Raw genomic sequence first — 18,229 nt, 5'->3', positions numbered from 1 at the left:
ATTGTGTTCTCATGTACAGTAACTAATGTGAATAAATCAATGCTCTGTAGACGCATGTAACTATTATTTTTGAAAGAGTGAAATTGTGTTTGAGGCAGTGGTCCATATAGTTTAATATCCCTATTTCATTCTTGTCCTTTAGAATGACGAAACGTTTTCGCCATGAAGCTTTTCTTATGGTTCGTATGAGTTTGTGTGCAGGGGGTGGTGCAGCTTTATGATCCGACCAGTCAAGTGCACATAGGTGACCAGATGTCCGGAGACTGTCATCCAGGCGCGTCAAACTGGTCCACAAAGGGTCAGCAGTGTTGTTGTTCCAACCCTGCAAGTACATACAGGTGAACCAATGAGGGGTCTGCTGAAACATACGGCCCCAGACTGACAATCCACTGATCACAGCCTTCAGACACCTGACTGGTGAGAAGGTGTCTCATCATTGGTAGTAACAAAAGCCTGCAGCCTCTGCAGCCCTTTGTGGAGCAGTTTGATACCCCTGATGTCATCACTTACCTGACTGGTGAAACTAAATGGTTGGACCAAAAGCAGCAGTTACCTCTATAATGTGGCCATCATCATCATACCTCTGTACATAAAAAAATATTACAAAGAGTATGAAAGAATTCAATGTTAGATTTGGAGTCGTCTGCTGTTCCTGCGCACCTTCCTTCTACCTGTCGTGGGGCCGCAACTTGATCGAATTCAATTTTGAATGAATCACATCTGTGTTGGTGTGTTCTTTTGTAACAGTGCGTGTCGCCCTCTACTGCAGCCCCAGCATACCAGGTTACCATGAGAACAGGAGGGTGACATCACTGCAGTGGTATGACATCATGCTAAAGCAGTGACTCATAATCTTGCCTCCCTTTGCTGTGTGTGCGAGTCGACCTGAAACAAGACCATCACAACAGACACCCATGTGTTTTATTCTATGTAACAAAAATAATTGCACCGTCTTGTTATTCTAGGACAATATTGAAATAAGTACAATGATCAGGACAACTTTACAGGTGTAGAAACATCAGAGAGAAACGTTGAAGAGCAGAGGCGCATTTCACGCTTGAGGATTTTCCTTTGAATTTGTGTCACATTGCTTCTGCACTCACAAACATCAAATATTTCATATTCTGGACAGCTCTATTTTTGGCACATGGAGTCAACTAAATGTCTCTCTTAGTAAAAACTCAGCTAGAACAAAAATGAAAACTAAAAGCTACTTTTAGAAGAAACATCTGTGGTGTCCTATTACACCAGGACGGTCACAAGTTCAAGTGACATTTGTCAAAACCACTGCCAAGTCAGAACATATTTTACAGATATCACTGGAATAACATTTATAGCAACATTGACATGGGCAGCAATGAGTCCACATTTCATTTGAAATTATTCAGCTGGCTTTCTTAATTTCTTGAGAGAGAAAACAAAGGCAGTAAAATCCATCACTGTTAATCCAGGCAGATTTAAATATTGATTTATTTCTGCAACTCTGCTGAAGAAATAGAATAAAGGTCACCAGTTTATTCAAACTTGATGGGTACATTTGAATAATCCGACTTGTCTTCAGTGAAGAAAATAACCATAAAACATTACAGCTGATTTTTGTCTTCAAAAATAAATAGATTTAGACATATTTAGCGAGGTTGTTTAGCACTAACTCAGAAGAAAAGGTTTAGCAGCGCTGTCCAAGTAAATCCACTCCACATCCCCCTCCTTCAAACTCACTTTGCAAGAGTTTGACATGTGACGCAGAAGAAGCTTGTGAGTCATAAGTAGCGGGACGGTGCAGCCGAGGTGCGACATGATCCCGACGTGAACTGGGTGCCACTGTAACACAGAGCAGCTCACCATTCCCATCCAAGTTCAACACCCCAGCCTCCCAATGTGAAGTGAGAGAGTTGAACCATGGATACCAGTGCACATATTAATACTCTGGATTGTGGTGAGACAGTTAACACTCTGGGGATTACACAAGCCAGACAGACAGCTCCTACAACACAAATGATACAAAACACGTGTGTCCGGACACAACACACAGTAGCAGTGTTGCCATATGAAATCTGATCTAATCTAGTCACATTTACGTACAACATCAGTTCATACATATGATTACAGTGGAGTTGTAATGTACATTATCAGGCCGCTGAGGAGAAGGGGGGGAGACTCACTCTTCATTCGACAGGTGTTTTTTTTTTAGATTGTCTGCTTTGTTTTTTGTTACTGATTTCCCCCGTACTGTTGTTGTGGATGTGCAGTCTCCGACAAATGAGAGCCGTGAACAAAGCCAAAGGGAGCAAAACAAACCAATGTGCTGCCTTCTTTTCAACCTTTTCAACCGTCTTTTTTTTTTTTTATCATTGATTTTAGATCTGAGCCGAGTTCACCGGAGTTCCCTGCACTGGCTATCAAAGCACTTCCTCCCTGACATTTCGGGAGGAAGCACACAAAAGAGCGTGCAACGACCGGAGAAGAAGCCACTTTTGCCGCTTTTCATGTGGAACAACAGTGAATCAGGCAGGAAGACGTGGCCTTTTCATGTGGTATCTAATCACAGTGTGTAATTACAGCGCTGCAAGTTACGTCACTTGGTTGTGTTTGTTTCGCCGACTTTATTGAGCTATTTCAGTTTCTCTGAACAACTATAGTGAATATAAACCTGCTTCACCTACTTTACATTGTAGATGGTGGTGAGTTATGCTGGATCTCATCTGTCCCTTCAGACAAACATCCTTGAACAACATTCCAGAATTCCTGCCCGTCTTCCAAGGACGCTCGAGTTCTTTCATCAGTATTTCGTTGGAATACATCTATAACTTTTTTGCTCATAGACAGTCAGATGTGTGCAATACATGCCGCCTCCAGTAACCCAGGCTTTTAGGTAGAGGGGTGTCTGGATACCGTGTTTTTATCAGCAGGAAGCCCTGCATTTCCAGTGCCCTAACCATAGGTCACACTGGTCTCCATGAAAAGGCTGTTTCTCCTGGTGAGGTCACTGTATTAGATCAAAATCTGCTGACTGTCATGTATTCGTGGACCTGCGGCTTTACCATGGTGGGCATTTGTTGTCGTGTTTATCCACATCCTGTGAGTTGTGACACTGTTGCGTTTACTGTTGTGAGTTTTACTGGTGATATTTTAATCCAGACTCAAATAAAAGACCGATTTTAAAAAAATGCCCCCAAACTTGCCCCAAAATGCGGGAAGTAAAGTTCCAGAGATGTTTCAAAACATTTGCTAAATTGTCACCAAACACAACATTGGGACACCTCATTGTCTGAAAATCCTAGATAAAGGCCTGTGGGAACAATAGGGATCTCTGGTTGCCAAGCTCTTCCAAATGTCTGAAGAAAGATGCAGATTGTGACTTCTGTGTGTCCCAGTTTGTCAGAAATTATTGCTATTCATTTATAAAGTTATTATGACACTACAGAAAAAGGGTGTTGAGCATTTTTCAAACTCATCCTCTCATTCATTTTACTCTTAAATTTCAGTGGGAGTTTGTTTTTATTCACTTGTGAGCCAAACTTTGCAGCCCACATCTGTTACCTTTATAAATAAGATCGGTATGGTGGTGTGACGTCAACAGGCCTTCAGCTTCACTTCCCTGCCTAAATATCCTGGAGGGGCCGTCTAACCTTTCCTCACCAGCTAATTTCCACATGTGATCCAATTTGTATAAATTCACAAATTAAAACGGAGCAGAATGGCATAGGATTTCAGGCCTAAGAAAAATTAATTGTATTGTTGTATCTTGGCTCATTGACTCTCGCTGATCACATTGTGCCACGCTGACACAGCTGCGGGAGAGATAAGCGCAGAGCTAATTAAATATGTTCGTAACATATAGGCTTTTCATTAAAATGCGAGCAATGTGAGGACGGCCGCGACACATCAGTGTGCGTCAGCATGCTGCTCGCCTGAGAAATGTGTCACCTGTCGGCCTGCTTGACAGCAGGGAATTGAACATCATGCTTAAATCTATCAAAACAGTTTCCTCTTTTAGCAGCTGCTGATTTAACTCAACTGCACTCGGACATGAAACACAGACGTTACATCGTCAAGGTAAAAACTAGACTGTTATGGGCAGATTTGGATGAAGAAAATGTAAGAAATGAGGATTCAAAAGCATTGAGCACCTTTTGCTATGTACAAGGACTGCGCTAACCTTTGCGTTTTAATTGAAATAGTTTCCGAAAAAAATGTAATAAATAAAAGCAGGTTTCCACTATTTAATACATACAAAAGATTGTCTTTAGGCAAGCTTGAAGAAGCAAGAGTGCCATAAGCGCAATGTCTGGAAATGAAGTTTTGTGCCACCTCTGTGCCTTTTACAGGCTGCTTGCGCTTCTGCCACCTGCTGTTTGACTGGGTGCATTAATACAAATGATATAGATAAGAAAATGTCGAGTTATAAATAAATAAATCTGACAAAGTCAAACGAGAGGCTTGGTGGAGGCTGGCGCTGTCCCAGTGCCTTTCTGGTGACGGAACAAGTCGATGGTTATTTCCCAGTTAACTGGAAGACTTCATGTTCTGCTGTATAATCTGTTTGACATTGGACGAATTGGTCTTAAACGAATTCCAACACAAACAGAGGACGTCTGAGGTCACTGAGTCAGTGTGTATTAAAAGAAATCAATGGGGATGCCAATTATGGATCACTTGCTCAGACGGAAGAAAATGAAGCTTTGTCTCCTCCCCCTCACCCTCAGCTTCTATTCTCCTGACACTCCTTTATTGTTCACCTTCCATCTTGTGTTTCTCTTCACCCTATTCCTGCCCTCCCTCCCCTTGGACCCCCACCTGTCTCTCCTCACTTCTGCATGTCACACTGCAGCAGTAAGACAATGGACGGGTCAGACTTGGCCGCCTCCTTGAACTCCTCCAGGGTGATTTCGTCGTTGTGGTCCTTGTCCATCTTTGAGAATATCTTGTCCACGCGCTGCTGAGGTGTCAAGCCGTCCTCGTTCATGCGCATCATGATGACCGTGCCGACCATCTTGTAGATGGCCTGAAGGAACGAATGGAAGGTTAGAATCTAAACGTGTCACAGAGAGGTTGTCCTGCAACATCAGTAACGCTGAAAGCAAATGAACTTCAGATCTTAGATGAGAAATGTCAACTATGAAACTGTAACGCTGGTTGTTGCAGACATGATACACTACAATGCTAGTGCCTAACAGCAACAGCTTGTTGTAATGGAATTGCTTTATTTCTCTGATGGTGTTTCAGTGACTTTAGGAAACCCAAACACAGCACTGGTGAGCTGACAAATTATTTGTAAACATTTTAGCCTAAGAGAAAACCAGCATTGCTAAACCTCTAATACAGGGAAAACACAATCTTTGGAGTCTGTCAGATGAAAGATTGTGTGGCGGCATCACACGCCATGTACAGCTGTGTTTTCCCATCTGGAATTCAATTAGCTTTTTACTGCCAGATGTTAAGGAAGCACCTCAGTGACGTTGCAGAACCTGAGTCACTAATTATGGCGGTATCTCTGAAGCTGTAGGTGCAGTCTCTCCCTGAAGACACGATCGCTCAACAAGTGATTATGTGTAGATCATATTGGATGGAATTGAAGGCTTAAAGTGCTGCCATGAAGACACATGGTCCTGGTCTACAACTATTCTGTTTCACGAGAATAAAATATTGACAGATCTCACTTATATTTGACCCCTCTATGGCAATATAATTCGATTGTTCATGGAACTCCTATTTCAAGGTCCAATCTCACCTCAATAATCTCTAACATCTCCACGCGGGTGATCTTGCCGTCGCCATCCAAGTCATACATATTAAACGCCCAGTTGAGCTTCTGCTCAAAGCTTCCTCTGGAGGTGATTGAAAGTGCACAGATGAACTCCCTGAAGTCGATGGTTCCGTCGCCATTCTTGTCGAACGTCCGGAAGGCATGCTGCGCGAACTTGGAGGCGTCACCATATGGGAAAAACTGTACATCAAAGACATCATGAAAGCATTTCAAAACCATTTAGATGTACCTGAAATGGAACGGGGCCTGGTTTTATATCCTTCAAAATGCATCAGTAGCTAACATTCACTCTGCTACACTAACTACTGCTCAGCTTGTAATTGCACTACTCTTTTGCACATGATCCTGGGAACTCGTGATGGGTTGATGAGGTTTCATGAAACAGTGTCCTGCTTTCCACAGCCACCAGATGGCACTGTCTGCTGCAAAATGTTTGGACTTGGGCAACTAATTCAATGAAACCTAATATAACTGCTAAACCAAGAGTGCTATCTAGTCGCCCCTGAAAGTTATGACACACTTTCATGAACCCTGCAATTGTGTTTCATGATACCTCACCTACCCATCACTACTGGGAACACGTGCTCCTCAAGTTGTTGCGTAGTGAAAACAATGATCATCACCAGGAGAACAGATTCCTCATCCCAGCCATGGTTAGCTGATGCTCAGTACGTTCATCCTAAAAACATGTTTTTTTTTCCAGATTTATTTTACATTATTTGGGTTTTCCAAACTATAAGAATAAGTGCCATTACAGACAGTCATTGACAATCTAAAACCAGCATGCTATACGCAGTACTTCTACAGTGTCCCATAAATCAAAGAAACAAACCAGGCGCAATAGCTTACTTTCACATAAAGCTGCTGGAACTCGTCCAGGTTTAGGATCCCAGAGGGACAGTCTTTGAGGAAGCCTTTGTACCACTGCTTGAGTTCTGCTTCGTTGAACTCGGTGTTCTTCGTCAGGTCATCCAAAACCTCTGGGGCCAGTTTGCTGTTGTGTTTCCCCATGATGCTTCACCTCTCCTGAGAGAATAAAGAGCCACTTAGAGAGAATCCAACCACAGCACATGTGACCGTGACCCCAAATGGCTTTAGAAGTGACAGGGTCTCATGACCCAACAAAGTTCTGCTCCCACTAAATTGCGTGCAGACAGGGCACTGTGCATTGTGTGTGATCTTACAAAGATTGAACCAACAATTTATATCAAGTTGTTTCAGACCTATTTAAAGGCAGCAGTTTGGGGAGACACAAGTGCATGATTCCACCGAGCACAACACAGGAGGAGTCATGAAGTAACTAAATTAAATCCCAAAAACTGAGCTGTTACGTGATTGTAATGCAATACTTTAGTCCATACTCTAGTATAATTTGGCCAGAGATATCTGTGTGCCCTCCTGACTGCAAACACCGAAGACAGGAGCGGGATATAATGCATAAAAACTGCCTGCATCTTCAGAACATTACTTAATCTGACCCTTAATATTCAAACAATCTTCTTGTTAGATTATGATATCTAATCTGAAGACTATGCAATTTTACTGTAAACGTAATTGTCATAATAAAGTAATATTGTGAAGTGCGAAATTCTGAAATGTTTCAAATATGCATATGAATATGCATATTCACATATAAGCATATTTGAAATTAGTTAGTTATCCACTTCAAATGAAGTGCCCATCCAAAAAAATATTTTGCATACTGTAAGTTAGATACACAAAACATACTATTATCAAAAAAATATTTCAGTTTTCACGGATAAAAATCAAGAGCTATATTCAGCAAATAATTCATACAAAACATTACAGTCTCCTCAGAATATGCCAAATGCAACATTTTCCTAAAATATAGTTAAACCTATGTAGTAAATGCAGCTGAAAACTAACAAATCCCAAACTCCGCACATCCATTTGTTCTTATGTATTATTTGCAACATAACTTAAATTGTGTTAATTAAATATTACAAAACTGACACACAACATTATCCCATTTACAGAACTATGGGAGACTGTGTAAATATGACACTAAAAGACAAGGCAATATTTTCACAAAATATCTTTTGTCACCTTTTTTGAGAAAGAGGAATAGCACTCAAATAATCACTACTAGTCAAAATAATCTCATTTGAAGAGAAAAAGAGAATAGGGAAAGAAAGTAAAAACCTGAAATAACTAATGACTTGTGTTTCGAATTGAAATTGCAATTCATGTTGGAAAAAATGAGTAAAAAAAAAAAAAACATTAAGTGTTAGCCAACAAAAAGTCCAATGAATCCTTTTATTGCTCAGGCTCAATTGTGGACATGAATGAGTGAGTCTGAATGAAGGGAATGACAACAATTATAGTTATTTTTTTAGAGTTTTAAAGTTTTCACAGTAATTGTTATTTTCTTCAGTCTTTTAAGCACTGCAGAAAAAATGTCACTCAGCTTTGCGGAAGCCTTCAGCCACAATAGAGGCAGCCTGAACAGCCTCTTTAAGGTCACGCCACAGCATCTCAACAGGATTTGGGTTGGGGCTTTGCAAAGAAGAATTCAGGAAATGTTTTATATTGTTTGACATCAGGAATCGAGCTCCATCATTTCGCTCGGTGAGGAAAGCCTGAAACATGCGAGAGTCTGAAGAAGGCGAGGCAGGCAGACTAAGATAATAGAGCTTTGCACTTTGCAAATAGCTTTACTGAGAACAGTAAGAATAAAGACAAAAGTGCAGCTTTTCTTATGTGTATACGTAATTTCTTCAGTGTTTTCAAATCACAAGCATACAAACTGTCAAGTCAAAGAGAGATCACCAAAACATTGGTTCACCTTTGTTTAATTTCATTGTCAGTTGAAAGTGGAAACAGAGAGAAACAAACTAGTTTTCTTCCAACTTTATAGAACAACCTCCAGTTGATATCTTGAGGCTGGTTGTATCTCTCAGTACCCCCGTGCTGGATAGCGATGTCTCTGAGGGAACTGCAGAGAGTCAGTTGTGACTGGAGATGCATTTGCACTCATGCAAATCACAACACAACAGACAATGAAATGAATTTGGCTGTGCTCCTTATCTAATAAAATGGTTAGTGGAGCGCCGTTCCAGCATCCGTTCAAATCCGCTCGGCTAGCTAAATAGATACTATAGCTCTGTAAACAAAATAAAATAGCTAGCAAATATTGACATGTTTGTCAGCATTATAAAAATACATTCCTCACATTTCATAACACACCAATGCCAGCAATGGTCCAATAGGAACATCGGCATTTTAACATCAGTTATCGACAGGGAGAGAATGCAACACCTATGTTCACGATGGTCCAGGCTCTTGTCAGTCTGTATTCTCTTCCTGGACTCTTCAGGACGAAGGTTCACCTCCAGGTGAAATGTCCCCACTGCTGTACAGGAGTGGTCAAGTGCTCCGTAACAAGGTATTTAAAGAGTCAGATCTTATTTTATGATCAGCTGTATTAGGTGGAAAAGGAATGACTAAAACAATATTAGGTGCTGGACATCATTTCCTACCTGAGCTGTGTAAGACGGACGACCGATACACTTTATGGACATTAAAGAACAATTTAAAATTGGGAATGGCTCACTCAATGGGCTATTAAATCATGCTCCACATGACCGCACTGTAATGACGCCAATCGTTCCACTGCCATCATCACCTTGTGTGACTGAATCCCCTGAAAGCCGTGGTGCTATTTCAGAGATGAAACGCTCCATTAGCCAGACAGGTCAGCTGGCCACCTCTGCGCCATCACTACATCTGCATGTCGGAGACCAGTGCAATAGTTTATGACACATCCATGAGTCATCATTTGGTCTGGCAGCTTACAGTCTATGACACCAGGACTGGGCAGCAGGGCTGCCGGGCCACAAATCCCACTCTAAATTGCTGAGAGTTCGAGGACAGTTTTTGCAGCTAAAATATCATGCTGTCATGGTAAGCGAGTGAGTCATGTAGAAGGAGGTGGCAAATCCTCAAGTAGCCTCTGTTTCCATCTCATTTCTGCCACAGGAGGGGGAGAATAAAGAGTCTGGAGGAAGAAACAGGGAGCTCTAAAGGATATTGATTTGAGATGCGCCCCTTGCATTGCTTTTGCTAAAAAGGCCATAGATGATTTTATCATTTTGAACACAACATTCAGACATATTCAAGTTCTTGCTTTGTAAAGTTCTCCCCTGTCTGAAATCTTGGTGAACAAGAGGCTAAGAGAGCAAAGTGCAATGTGACAAAATAATACCGAACCACTCCGCCTCCCTATAGACCAAGCTGTGGCAGAGTCAAGTCTGCTTTGCATCAGATCGGAGACGCAATGCGTGATTCAAGACAGCAAGTTTAGAGTTTCGCATTGAAATTATCTTAAATACCATGTGTGCACTTGAACAACACACATCCAATCTCTGACTAAGAGCGATGTGCCTGTCATCACAGACAGACACAGAGAGAGCAACAACCAAGCCAATTCACCGTCATTTAACCAGCAATACAAACACAAAATGCACATATTGTAATGTAAATATTTCTAGCCACATTTCAATATGGACTTGCTTTACCTCAGAGATAACAGCTTGCACATTATTTTCTCATATTCTTTATGTAATGATAAAATAACATCTCTCGCTATATCTAAAAATAAATGTGCTGTCATGATTGTCACTACAATTTGAACCACAAAAAGCATTATACAATTCCAAACAAATATATTTGGATAGTGAACCTGTCATTCCAGAGTTACTGTTTAGCATCGTCCATAGAACAGTCTACAACATGACCACACAGCACAGATGGAAACTCTCTGGTCGTATGGCATGGAAAGTGTCTGAGCAGACTTCAACATTGAAAGTATGCCGACACAGACATGCATATTTAAATGCATGTCTGTGTCGGAAAGTGTCAAAACATAGGCTAATGATGTCTTATTACTACTCATGACGTCAACATCCCCGGATCTTCACATCACCCTTCCTTGAAGTGAGACCACGGAGGGCCACTTTCCACTTTGAGTCATGAGATCAGGTACTCTGAAAAATATTTCAGCTAAAGAAGCATTCAGTTGTACCTACTTCCAAATGAAATCAGCAGTTAGAGCATGTGAATCAACTGTGAAACTCTGCTGCTGTGTACAAAATCAAAAGTCACTATGAACCAGAAGAATCATTCTCTTTCTTCCTGCTGAGGTCTGAATTGTGCGAAGCCTTCAGGGTGAAAGAGCTTGGTTTCTTCATATGCTACTCTTCCAATACATGTGTTTTTGTTAGTGAGCATTGGCTTGTGGGCACATGCCTGCACAATAACCTTTGTGCGAGTGGAAAAAGCCCATGACCACGTCAAGGGAACAATCAATAGAATACCAGTCAAATACAGAGCTATGTCATGAACTACAACAGGAAGTGTGAAAGAATATGTGTGTCTGTGTGGGTGTGTGCGTGTGTGTGTGTGTGTGTATACCTGCTTTTATTTTTAACATAACACTGTCAATGTGGGGTCCCTTTGCCTGTGTGGAGACCTTTTGGCCAGACCCCACAAATCCATTGTGTGTGTTTGCGTGTGGGTGTGTAAAGTGTGTGTAAAGTCATTTGGCTGAGGTGGGCTTTAAGCCTAAATTTGAGGGTTATAACTAGGTAATTATAATTGGTATCAGCTTGGTTAAGAGTCGCGGTAGTTTAGTCATTTGCTTTGGAGGCTAGAGAACACATAGAAATCCTTACAACTGTTGTAACTCTAGTTTCATGAGAATTTGATAAAGTACCTTTACACGACAATCGGGAAACAAAGCGCAACTTTTTACTGGGCAAGGTAAAGTTCACAACTATGGGCAAAACTGTATAGGATGGATAAAATCAAATGACTTGACCTCCATTTATTCATTCAGTCTTTCATTATCTTCTGTTTATTCCATTAATGGAGCAGACCAACCAGGGCGAGGGGCACCAGCAGGTCGTGCTCACACACACGCACACATGACTAAATACAAGTTTCTTTTTAAGCTTCAAATATGAATAATGTGCAGTAACACCAGTGATATTTTTACCAATGTGTGTTGGAAAGTTATTTCCTCATATATGTGAAAGAATCTTTACCTGAAAGGTGACATTATTCAATAAAAATAATCACAGTAAATGGATGCACAGCACAACTTTCTGTGAACTCAGTTTTCATTAGTCTACACAAATGTAGGAATATGATCATTCATATTCTGTGAATGTAATAGAAAAGGCCAGCCCTTGTAATGGCAGCTTGAATGAAGTGACACTCCGGTCATTTTAGACCATGCTATGTTAACCACGTCTAAACCACATTGATACTAGTTACTTACAGTGTATCAATGAATCATTTCCAGAAACAGATTTAATAAAGTTATAAATGCCCTCTCCCCAACCAACTCCTGGCATTCACACAGCTCCACAACTTAGTCTGGCTGCAGCTCCATTACACCAGTACTAAGAGGAGGCATCAGGGCAATCCTCTATCGGAGATTTATTGATTCTGTTGGCATGTGACACTCAAATATATGAAACACACAGGCGAGATCGGTCACTCTGAGTCACAAAAGAACATCCCTGACCTCACATGCACATACAAACACATAATGACTTTCATTTGTTGTTGCACCGATCAAATATGAACAGTATATGAGCATAGTCACAATACTAACTAAAACTGGTTTGTTTACCGACCGCTTCACCTGTAAATTCTACTTCAGCAGAAACCTCATTATGTACTTGAACCTGAGCTATCATTCAAGTATTAAGTAAATTAAAACAACCACATTGTTAAAACAGACCTTGAACTAAAAAACAGCTGGTATGAAATATCATTGCAATGTATTTACAATGTAATTTTGAACTTACACATATAAACATGCGGTGCTGTTTTTGTGAATCTGCAGTCTACTGTGTTGCATCTTGTTTGTGTACGTGATGTGGAAAAAATAAGCACTAAACACATGAGGATTTCTGATTTTAGGCCACTAATTAATTCGCTTAATTATTCTGCATCACCACTATCATCATCCAAAGTTCTCTGTATTTTAAAGAATTAGATTTTCAGCATGTGAGTCCTATTTCACAGTCATTCTGTAAGTACTGTCAGTGTCAAATGGAGGACAAAGTTTTAATCGTAATGGGGCCATATAATGCTTCTCCACGTTTCAACCAATATTCACATATTGACGAAAACATCACCTTCATCCATTTCAGAGTAATTCAGCTATAAAAATACTCCTTCAAATTATGTTTCTGCCTGATTTGTTTCACACAGTAAGTCAACAGGACTCGTTCATGGAACCCATAAAAGATGTGCTCAATGATGTTCAACATTGTATATAACACCACCACTGTGCATAGCAAGAAACACAATTCACGACATGTTGACAAAAACAGCGGCTTCCCCTGTGCTGGAAAAACCCTGTGGTTCATTTTCCTGACTGATGAAATACATATAATATAACGCTCATAAGTCTATGGTGACATGATGTGGATTTAAGTTTTGAAAGTTTTCTCTTTCATTCCCTGCAGAGCACCCTCTTTGCGTCAGTGATGCATTTGTAATGGGAACTGCACTGAGAATATGTACTATATTGATGGAATACATAATGTCACGGTACCTTTCTTTGTTTAATCAGTTCTTAATGCCTTGAGAACGTTTTGGATCAGTGGAGACCAGAACAGAGCCGTGGGTTTGAGATGAGTTGTGCATTGCATTGTGGTAAGGCACTGCCACCCAAATCTCGAACAGTTGCTTTTGACTAACTGTTGGGGTGAATAAGAACTAAAAATTCTGTCCTCAGTATCAGCAGCAAAATCTTCTGCTTTACCTTGTCGGACTTTGACACTTCTCAAATCTCTGCGATTGCTGCATTATCATCAGGAAACTACTAGCTGCATACAGACGAGAGTGTAGTGATGAAAAAGGCAGCCTCCAGCGTAAAATGTTATGCATAGGTGTCTTGATGGACTGAAAGCGTTCCAGGCAAGGCGGCGTGGACCGTGTGTTGCATGTGGCTGCATGGACATACGAGGAGAAAAAAAAAATATTACCATAAAGCTCCAGGCTTGGGTGTGGACCACACTTTGTGGAGGTCCACACGGCAAGATCTAGGAATGCAAAAGCAGAATTGACGGAGAGACGTGCTGAAACTCTCTTCATTGAAGAAGACTGGACGTCAGTTGCTTTTTATAACCCCTTACGTGGCTCTCCTCCTTTCGTCAGTACAGGACGCAAAAGCCAACTTATCCCTTCTTCAATATATGATGGGAGTGAGGATGTGTTGCAACAGTGAGACAGTGGTCGAACACACCGACATGAAACTGAGCTTTTCAAGTGAGGCAGCTGTTTTGTTAACTTGAACTAAACATAACTTGGTAAATATAAGGATTTAATTTAATATTTATTGAAATGTACTCTATGAGTTATTGATATTCCGCTACTGAAAGAAAATAAATTACCCAATCTGGCCTGTTAATGATGCAATTTATTCAAAACATTAAAAACGAACACCATTGTACACAGTTTCATTTCGATAAAATGCCAAATCTGAAGTGAGCTGTATGTCAGGACAATCACACATAAGCTCAGACGTCAGCATATTGTCACAGTGCTGATTTACTGTCCTGTGTGAGTATGGATCAATAGATTTCCAGAACAGGGGAAGTGAGCGTGATCACATGACTGCACAACCACTGAGACAAGACAGAGTGTATTTTTAGTACGTGATACTCACCCAGTGCAAACTATCAAGTGTCTAAATGTGACTGTTCTATTTATTATTAAATTTGGACATATATGGATTATTTTTATTTGATGTTGTCGTCCACGTAGCTTTGGGCACGAGATCGACAAGATCGACATGACATAAGAATGGGCTGATGAAGCTTCAGTAACAAGTGTCCACGGTGTCTTTCCACATATTCAAAGTTCAGCTGTCCAACTGAAAAATGAAACGCCGAGATAAACTGGCATTATAATGTCATGGTAAAGACTTGCCCCGTCTCATAGCATGAATGAATAAATCAAGATGTGCACTTGAGGTCGTCACTTGGACATTGTAGAAGAGTCTAACCCCTAAACTTTTCAAGCTTTCAGTGACTGGTGGTCATGATTTTGTCTCTGTAAGCATGCACTGTCGCTGGGTGTGTGTCATCTTCTCAATGAACTCCAACAGAACCACTCCCTCTAAAAAAGTGGAAGCCCTTGACTTGAATTAATAAATCAAGTTTTTCGCTCCAGTAACTTTTCCATCAAAAGTTTCCGCTCAGCTCGTTTTGGTGCGTTCCGTTTGCACTCAGAACTGCTACTGTCAGGAAATTCTATGAATCTAAATGACCAGCAGCGAAACAGCAGAAGATGCTTGTGTCTCAACAGTCTTTGAAATATTTCATTTTGAATCAATTAATGATGCTATGATGCACATGCTTTTTTGGTTTAGTACATTTATCTTTCTACTTTATTAAAAGTAAATAAACATTTACTCTATAATTATGTACATTATGTGCAATAAAAAAAATCTAATGCACCAAAAGCTTAGGAGCACGACTGGCAAGAGCAGGGGTTTTCACTGGAAATACATCAGAGCCGTTGGCAGTACGACGCTCTAGACGTCAGGCATATGTCCAGCAGAGCCTTTTCATACACAGCATTTCTACAAACATGTATTTCATCAATTAAATCAGAAACATCCAATCTCATGGCATAATATATTGACATTGGAAAAGAGTAACTTCAGTAGCACTCGATTCTGACTCCAGTGGCAGCAGGCTTAACTGAGCCATCTCAGAGAAATTCAAATTTCTCTCCAATTGTCGCCTACTCCTATTGTCGGACTAGTGTGAATGTAGTTACAACCCCAGAACACAGCTAGATGAAGACGTGAGAGTTGATGTTGATATCTTGTCATGACTGCTTCGACTTCTCTGTAACTAGAATCAAGATCCAATAGTAACAAGTAGCTTGTAGTACAGCTTTTATGATAAACATGTCAATTTTCATATTTTCTTCCTTCAGATTTTCAACTTTCATGAAACGCTGACCAAGACCTGGCAGCTTTTCCTATTCCTGGGACACTTGAGGAAACCTAGACTGACTTTCTTTTCTCCAATCTAAATATCGGAATTCGCTGCTCAAAGCCCCATACTTAATCTTATGCAATGCGATCAGTGACGTGAAAATCCAATTCCTGTACTCTCCATATACTGCAGCTCCACAGTGAACTCCACTACAAAACGCACTCATGACACTGTTTCCTTTTGTGTTCTTCTTGGGTGAGCGATTGAAGCTGCTCTAGTTGTCTGTGCAGTGACTGTAAACATCACTTAAAGCACTGTACATCCATGTTTTGTTAGACACCCAGCTTTGTACTTTACTTGAACCCAATCAATGCAGAGGGGCCTCTTTGCATCAGTGCTATCTATCACAGCTATATAGAAATGGATGTGACTGACACAGCTGGTATATCCATATGTCCCATCTGATGCACATTTTCCGATAATATTGTCACACAGTCAATTACGGGCCAGTGCAACTCCCAAGTTTCCATAATTGACTCAACGGTGATCTATCCATGCTCTCGTGGATACGCACACATACCAGCATCACATTGGCACTTCCTAAAGAGTGGAGAGGGAACCACAGCCCCGCACCAGTGAAACAGATCGGCAGGACTTATTTTGGGCCATCATTCATTGCTCTGAGAGCACGAAGGACACACTGCACAGACTTCCCAGCTGTTTTTTTTATGTATTTACTGTTGTTGCAGAAGATGATGGCAGACCATGAGGCAACCAGAAACCACTTCTCCCAGCAAATATCACTCACTATCACAAGCATGGTGCCATGTTTGCCACGACAAATTGCAAAAACAGAGGGATGATGCCTTCAAATGTCCTTGAGCCAAACACTACTACTTAACTGCAATTCAATGCCGAGCTCTCCTGAATCACGCAGCAACAACACTGGCTGGGTTGAGGGTTCAACTTCATATTGAACAAGCAGAAAAACAAGCACGAATCTTTTATCTTAATAGAGTATAAATGTGCCAAACCATTGCACGCAGCTGATAGTATTGTGAAGATAGCACACAGTTCGACTCACGTTTCTGCATTAAAGCATCTGTAGGAGTGTCATCATCTTACCTTAAGTTGTCTGGCTGAGTAAACGCACCTTGGTGGTTAGAACAGTGTGTCTTTGCTCCTCAACTCCTCTCACAGCAGTGGTGCTGCCCACATGTATGGTAACCTTCCCTTTAACTCACCTCTCTATGGAAGAAGATGAATGAACCGCTGCGTTTCCCTTGCCAACACGTTTGCATAAACACCGCCCACCTCGCGCCGTGATAGGTCGGATTGATTGAACAGTAATCCGCTCTCGCCATTTGATTGGAAGTTGCTCGATGTCAATCACATTGTTGCCTCTCGCGCCGCTGGAGAGAGCTCGCGCGTACCCGCATGCGAGAGGGAAGAGAAGAGGGAAGAGAGCGGGAGGGAACGTGTTGCTGATAGAGAAGTGCGCTCGCGCTCGCGCACACGCACACACCCACACACACATATATGCATCTATATATATGTATGTGTGTGTGCGTGTGCGTACATATATATATATATATATATATATATATATATATATATATATATATATATATATATATATATATATATATATATATATATAGGCAAGAGCAAAGTGACATACGTGCCTCATGCTTACCATTCAAGGCCTGTTGGTTTACTGTTGCTATGATTGTAGTAACCTTTAAACACAAGGTAACGTTCCATCACATTTCCTGCCATCTGTGGTGGGTGTCCTTCAAGTCAAGGTAAGGAATTAATCATTTTGAGTGACAGTGCGGTTGAAGAGTCAAATAGATTAGTTGCACCTTCCAGTCGTATTTCAGGACCCTATTTATTCTACTAGCGTAACACTGCTGTACGCTCCTCTTCTTTCTTTTTATTAATAGTCTCTGTCATTAAAACTTAATTTCACATTAAATGATTCCCTGCTTCTCTAATAGAAAAATGCATGAATATAGTATGACTTTTCGCTCTCATTCTCACTCCCGTGAATATTCATGAATGTGTGTGGCCATCAGTAACAGTGCGTTGCCATGGGAGACGGCCTGCTGTCGGCCTCTCATCCTTCTCCTCTGTCCTGTGTCATCATACCACCAGTTATCTCATCATTTGGCTGTTCAGTGATGGCCATTCTGTCACATGTGATGAGACCAAATGGACGTTGCAATTCCACGTTTATTTATTAAGGGATGCTCTCGGTACCTATTGGTGTCAAATCGGGTCCCTCAAAGTATCATTGTTGTCTTCAGAGCTAAAAGCCATTAGTTTCTGGATCAGCAGTCAAGTAAACTGATTATCAAACATATGCTGTCTAGCAGCCAATGGTACAAGACTGTTTGAGTCACATGACTGTTTGTTGCTGTACACAGTGTTGCCGACTACCACAACTTTGATCATGATCAAGCAAGCTAAA

The 18,229-nt window shown here is 41.0% G+C and overlaps 1 protein-coding gene across 4 annotated transcripts; it reads right to left on the bottom strand.

Annotated features, from left to right (window-relative positions):
- Window positions 1-601: 601 nt before the first annotated feature.
- LOC128757954 (hippocalcin-like protein 4) lies at window positions 602-17,145 on the bottom strand. 4 transcript variants are annotated; one of them, XM_053863631.1, is made up of 4 exons: window positions 17,001-17,145; window positions 6,617-6,793; window positions 5,732-5,947; window positions 602-5,005 (listed from the first exon to the last, which is right to left on the bottom strand). In XM_053863631.1, the coding sequence occupies exons 2-4, from the start codon at window positions 6,776-6,778 to the stop codon at window positions 4,808-4,810; spliced, it is 576 nt and encodes a 191-aa protein (XP_053719606.1). In that variant the 5' UTR covers window positions 6,779-6,793; window positions 17,001-17,145; the 3' UTR covers window positions 602-4,807. The 4 variants fall into 4 exon arrangements, with proteins under 4 accessions (XP_053719606.1, XP_053719604.1, XP_053719605.1 ...); XM_053863629.1 differs by having other exon boundaries at window positions 6,617-6,790; window positions 16,882-17,031; XM_053863630.1 differs by lacking the exon at window positions 17,001-17,145 and adding an exon at window positions 16,910-17,000.
- Window positions 17,146-18,229: the final 1,084 nt, after the last annotated feature.

This window comes from Synchiropus splendidus, chromosome 4 (assembly GCF_027744825.2).
Source record: "Synchiropus splendidus isolate RoL2022-P1 chromosome 4, RoL_Sspl_1.0, whole genome shotgun sequence".
NCBI lineage: Eukaryota > Metazoa > Chordata > Actinopteri > Syngnathiformes > Callionymidae > Synchiropus > Synchiropus splendidus.
The sequence above is the reverse complement of the archived record's forward strand: the minus strand, read 5'-3'. Positions and strand labels throughout refer to the sequence as shown.

Excerpts from the sequence above, each read along its gene's own strand:
- LOC128757954 (XM_053863631.1), bottom strand. The coding sequence starts at position 6,778 with ATGGGGAAACACAACAGCAAACTGGCCCCAGAGGTTTTGGATGACCTG. Across the intron at positions 5,948-6,616 it reads TCCAGCAGCTTTATGTGAAA|TTTTTCCCATATGGTGACGC; the intron begins GTAAGCTATTGC and ends TTTGATGTACAG. Across the intron at positions 5,006-5,731 it reads AGATGTTAGAGATTATTGAG|GCCATCTACAAGATGGTCGG; the intron begins GTGAGATTGGAC and ends TCGTTCCTTCAG.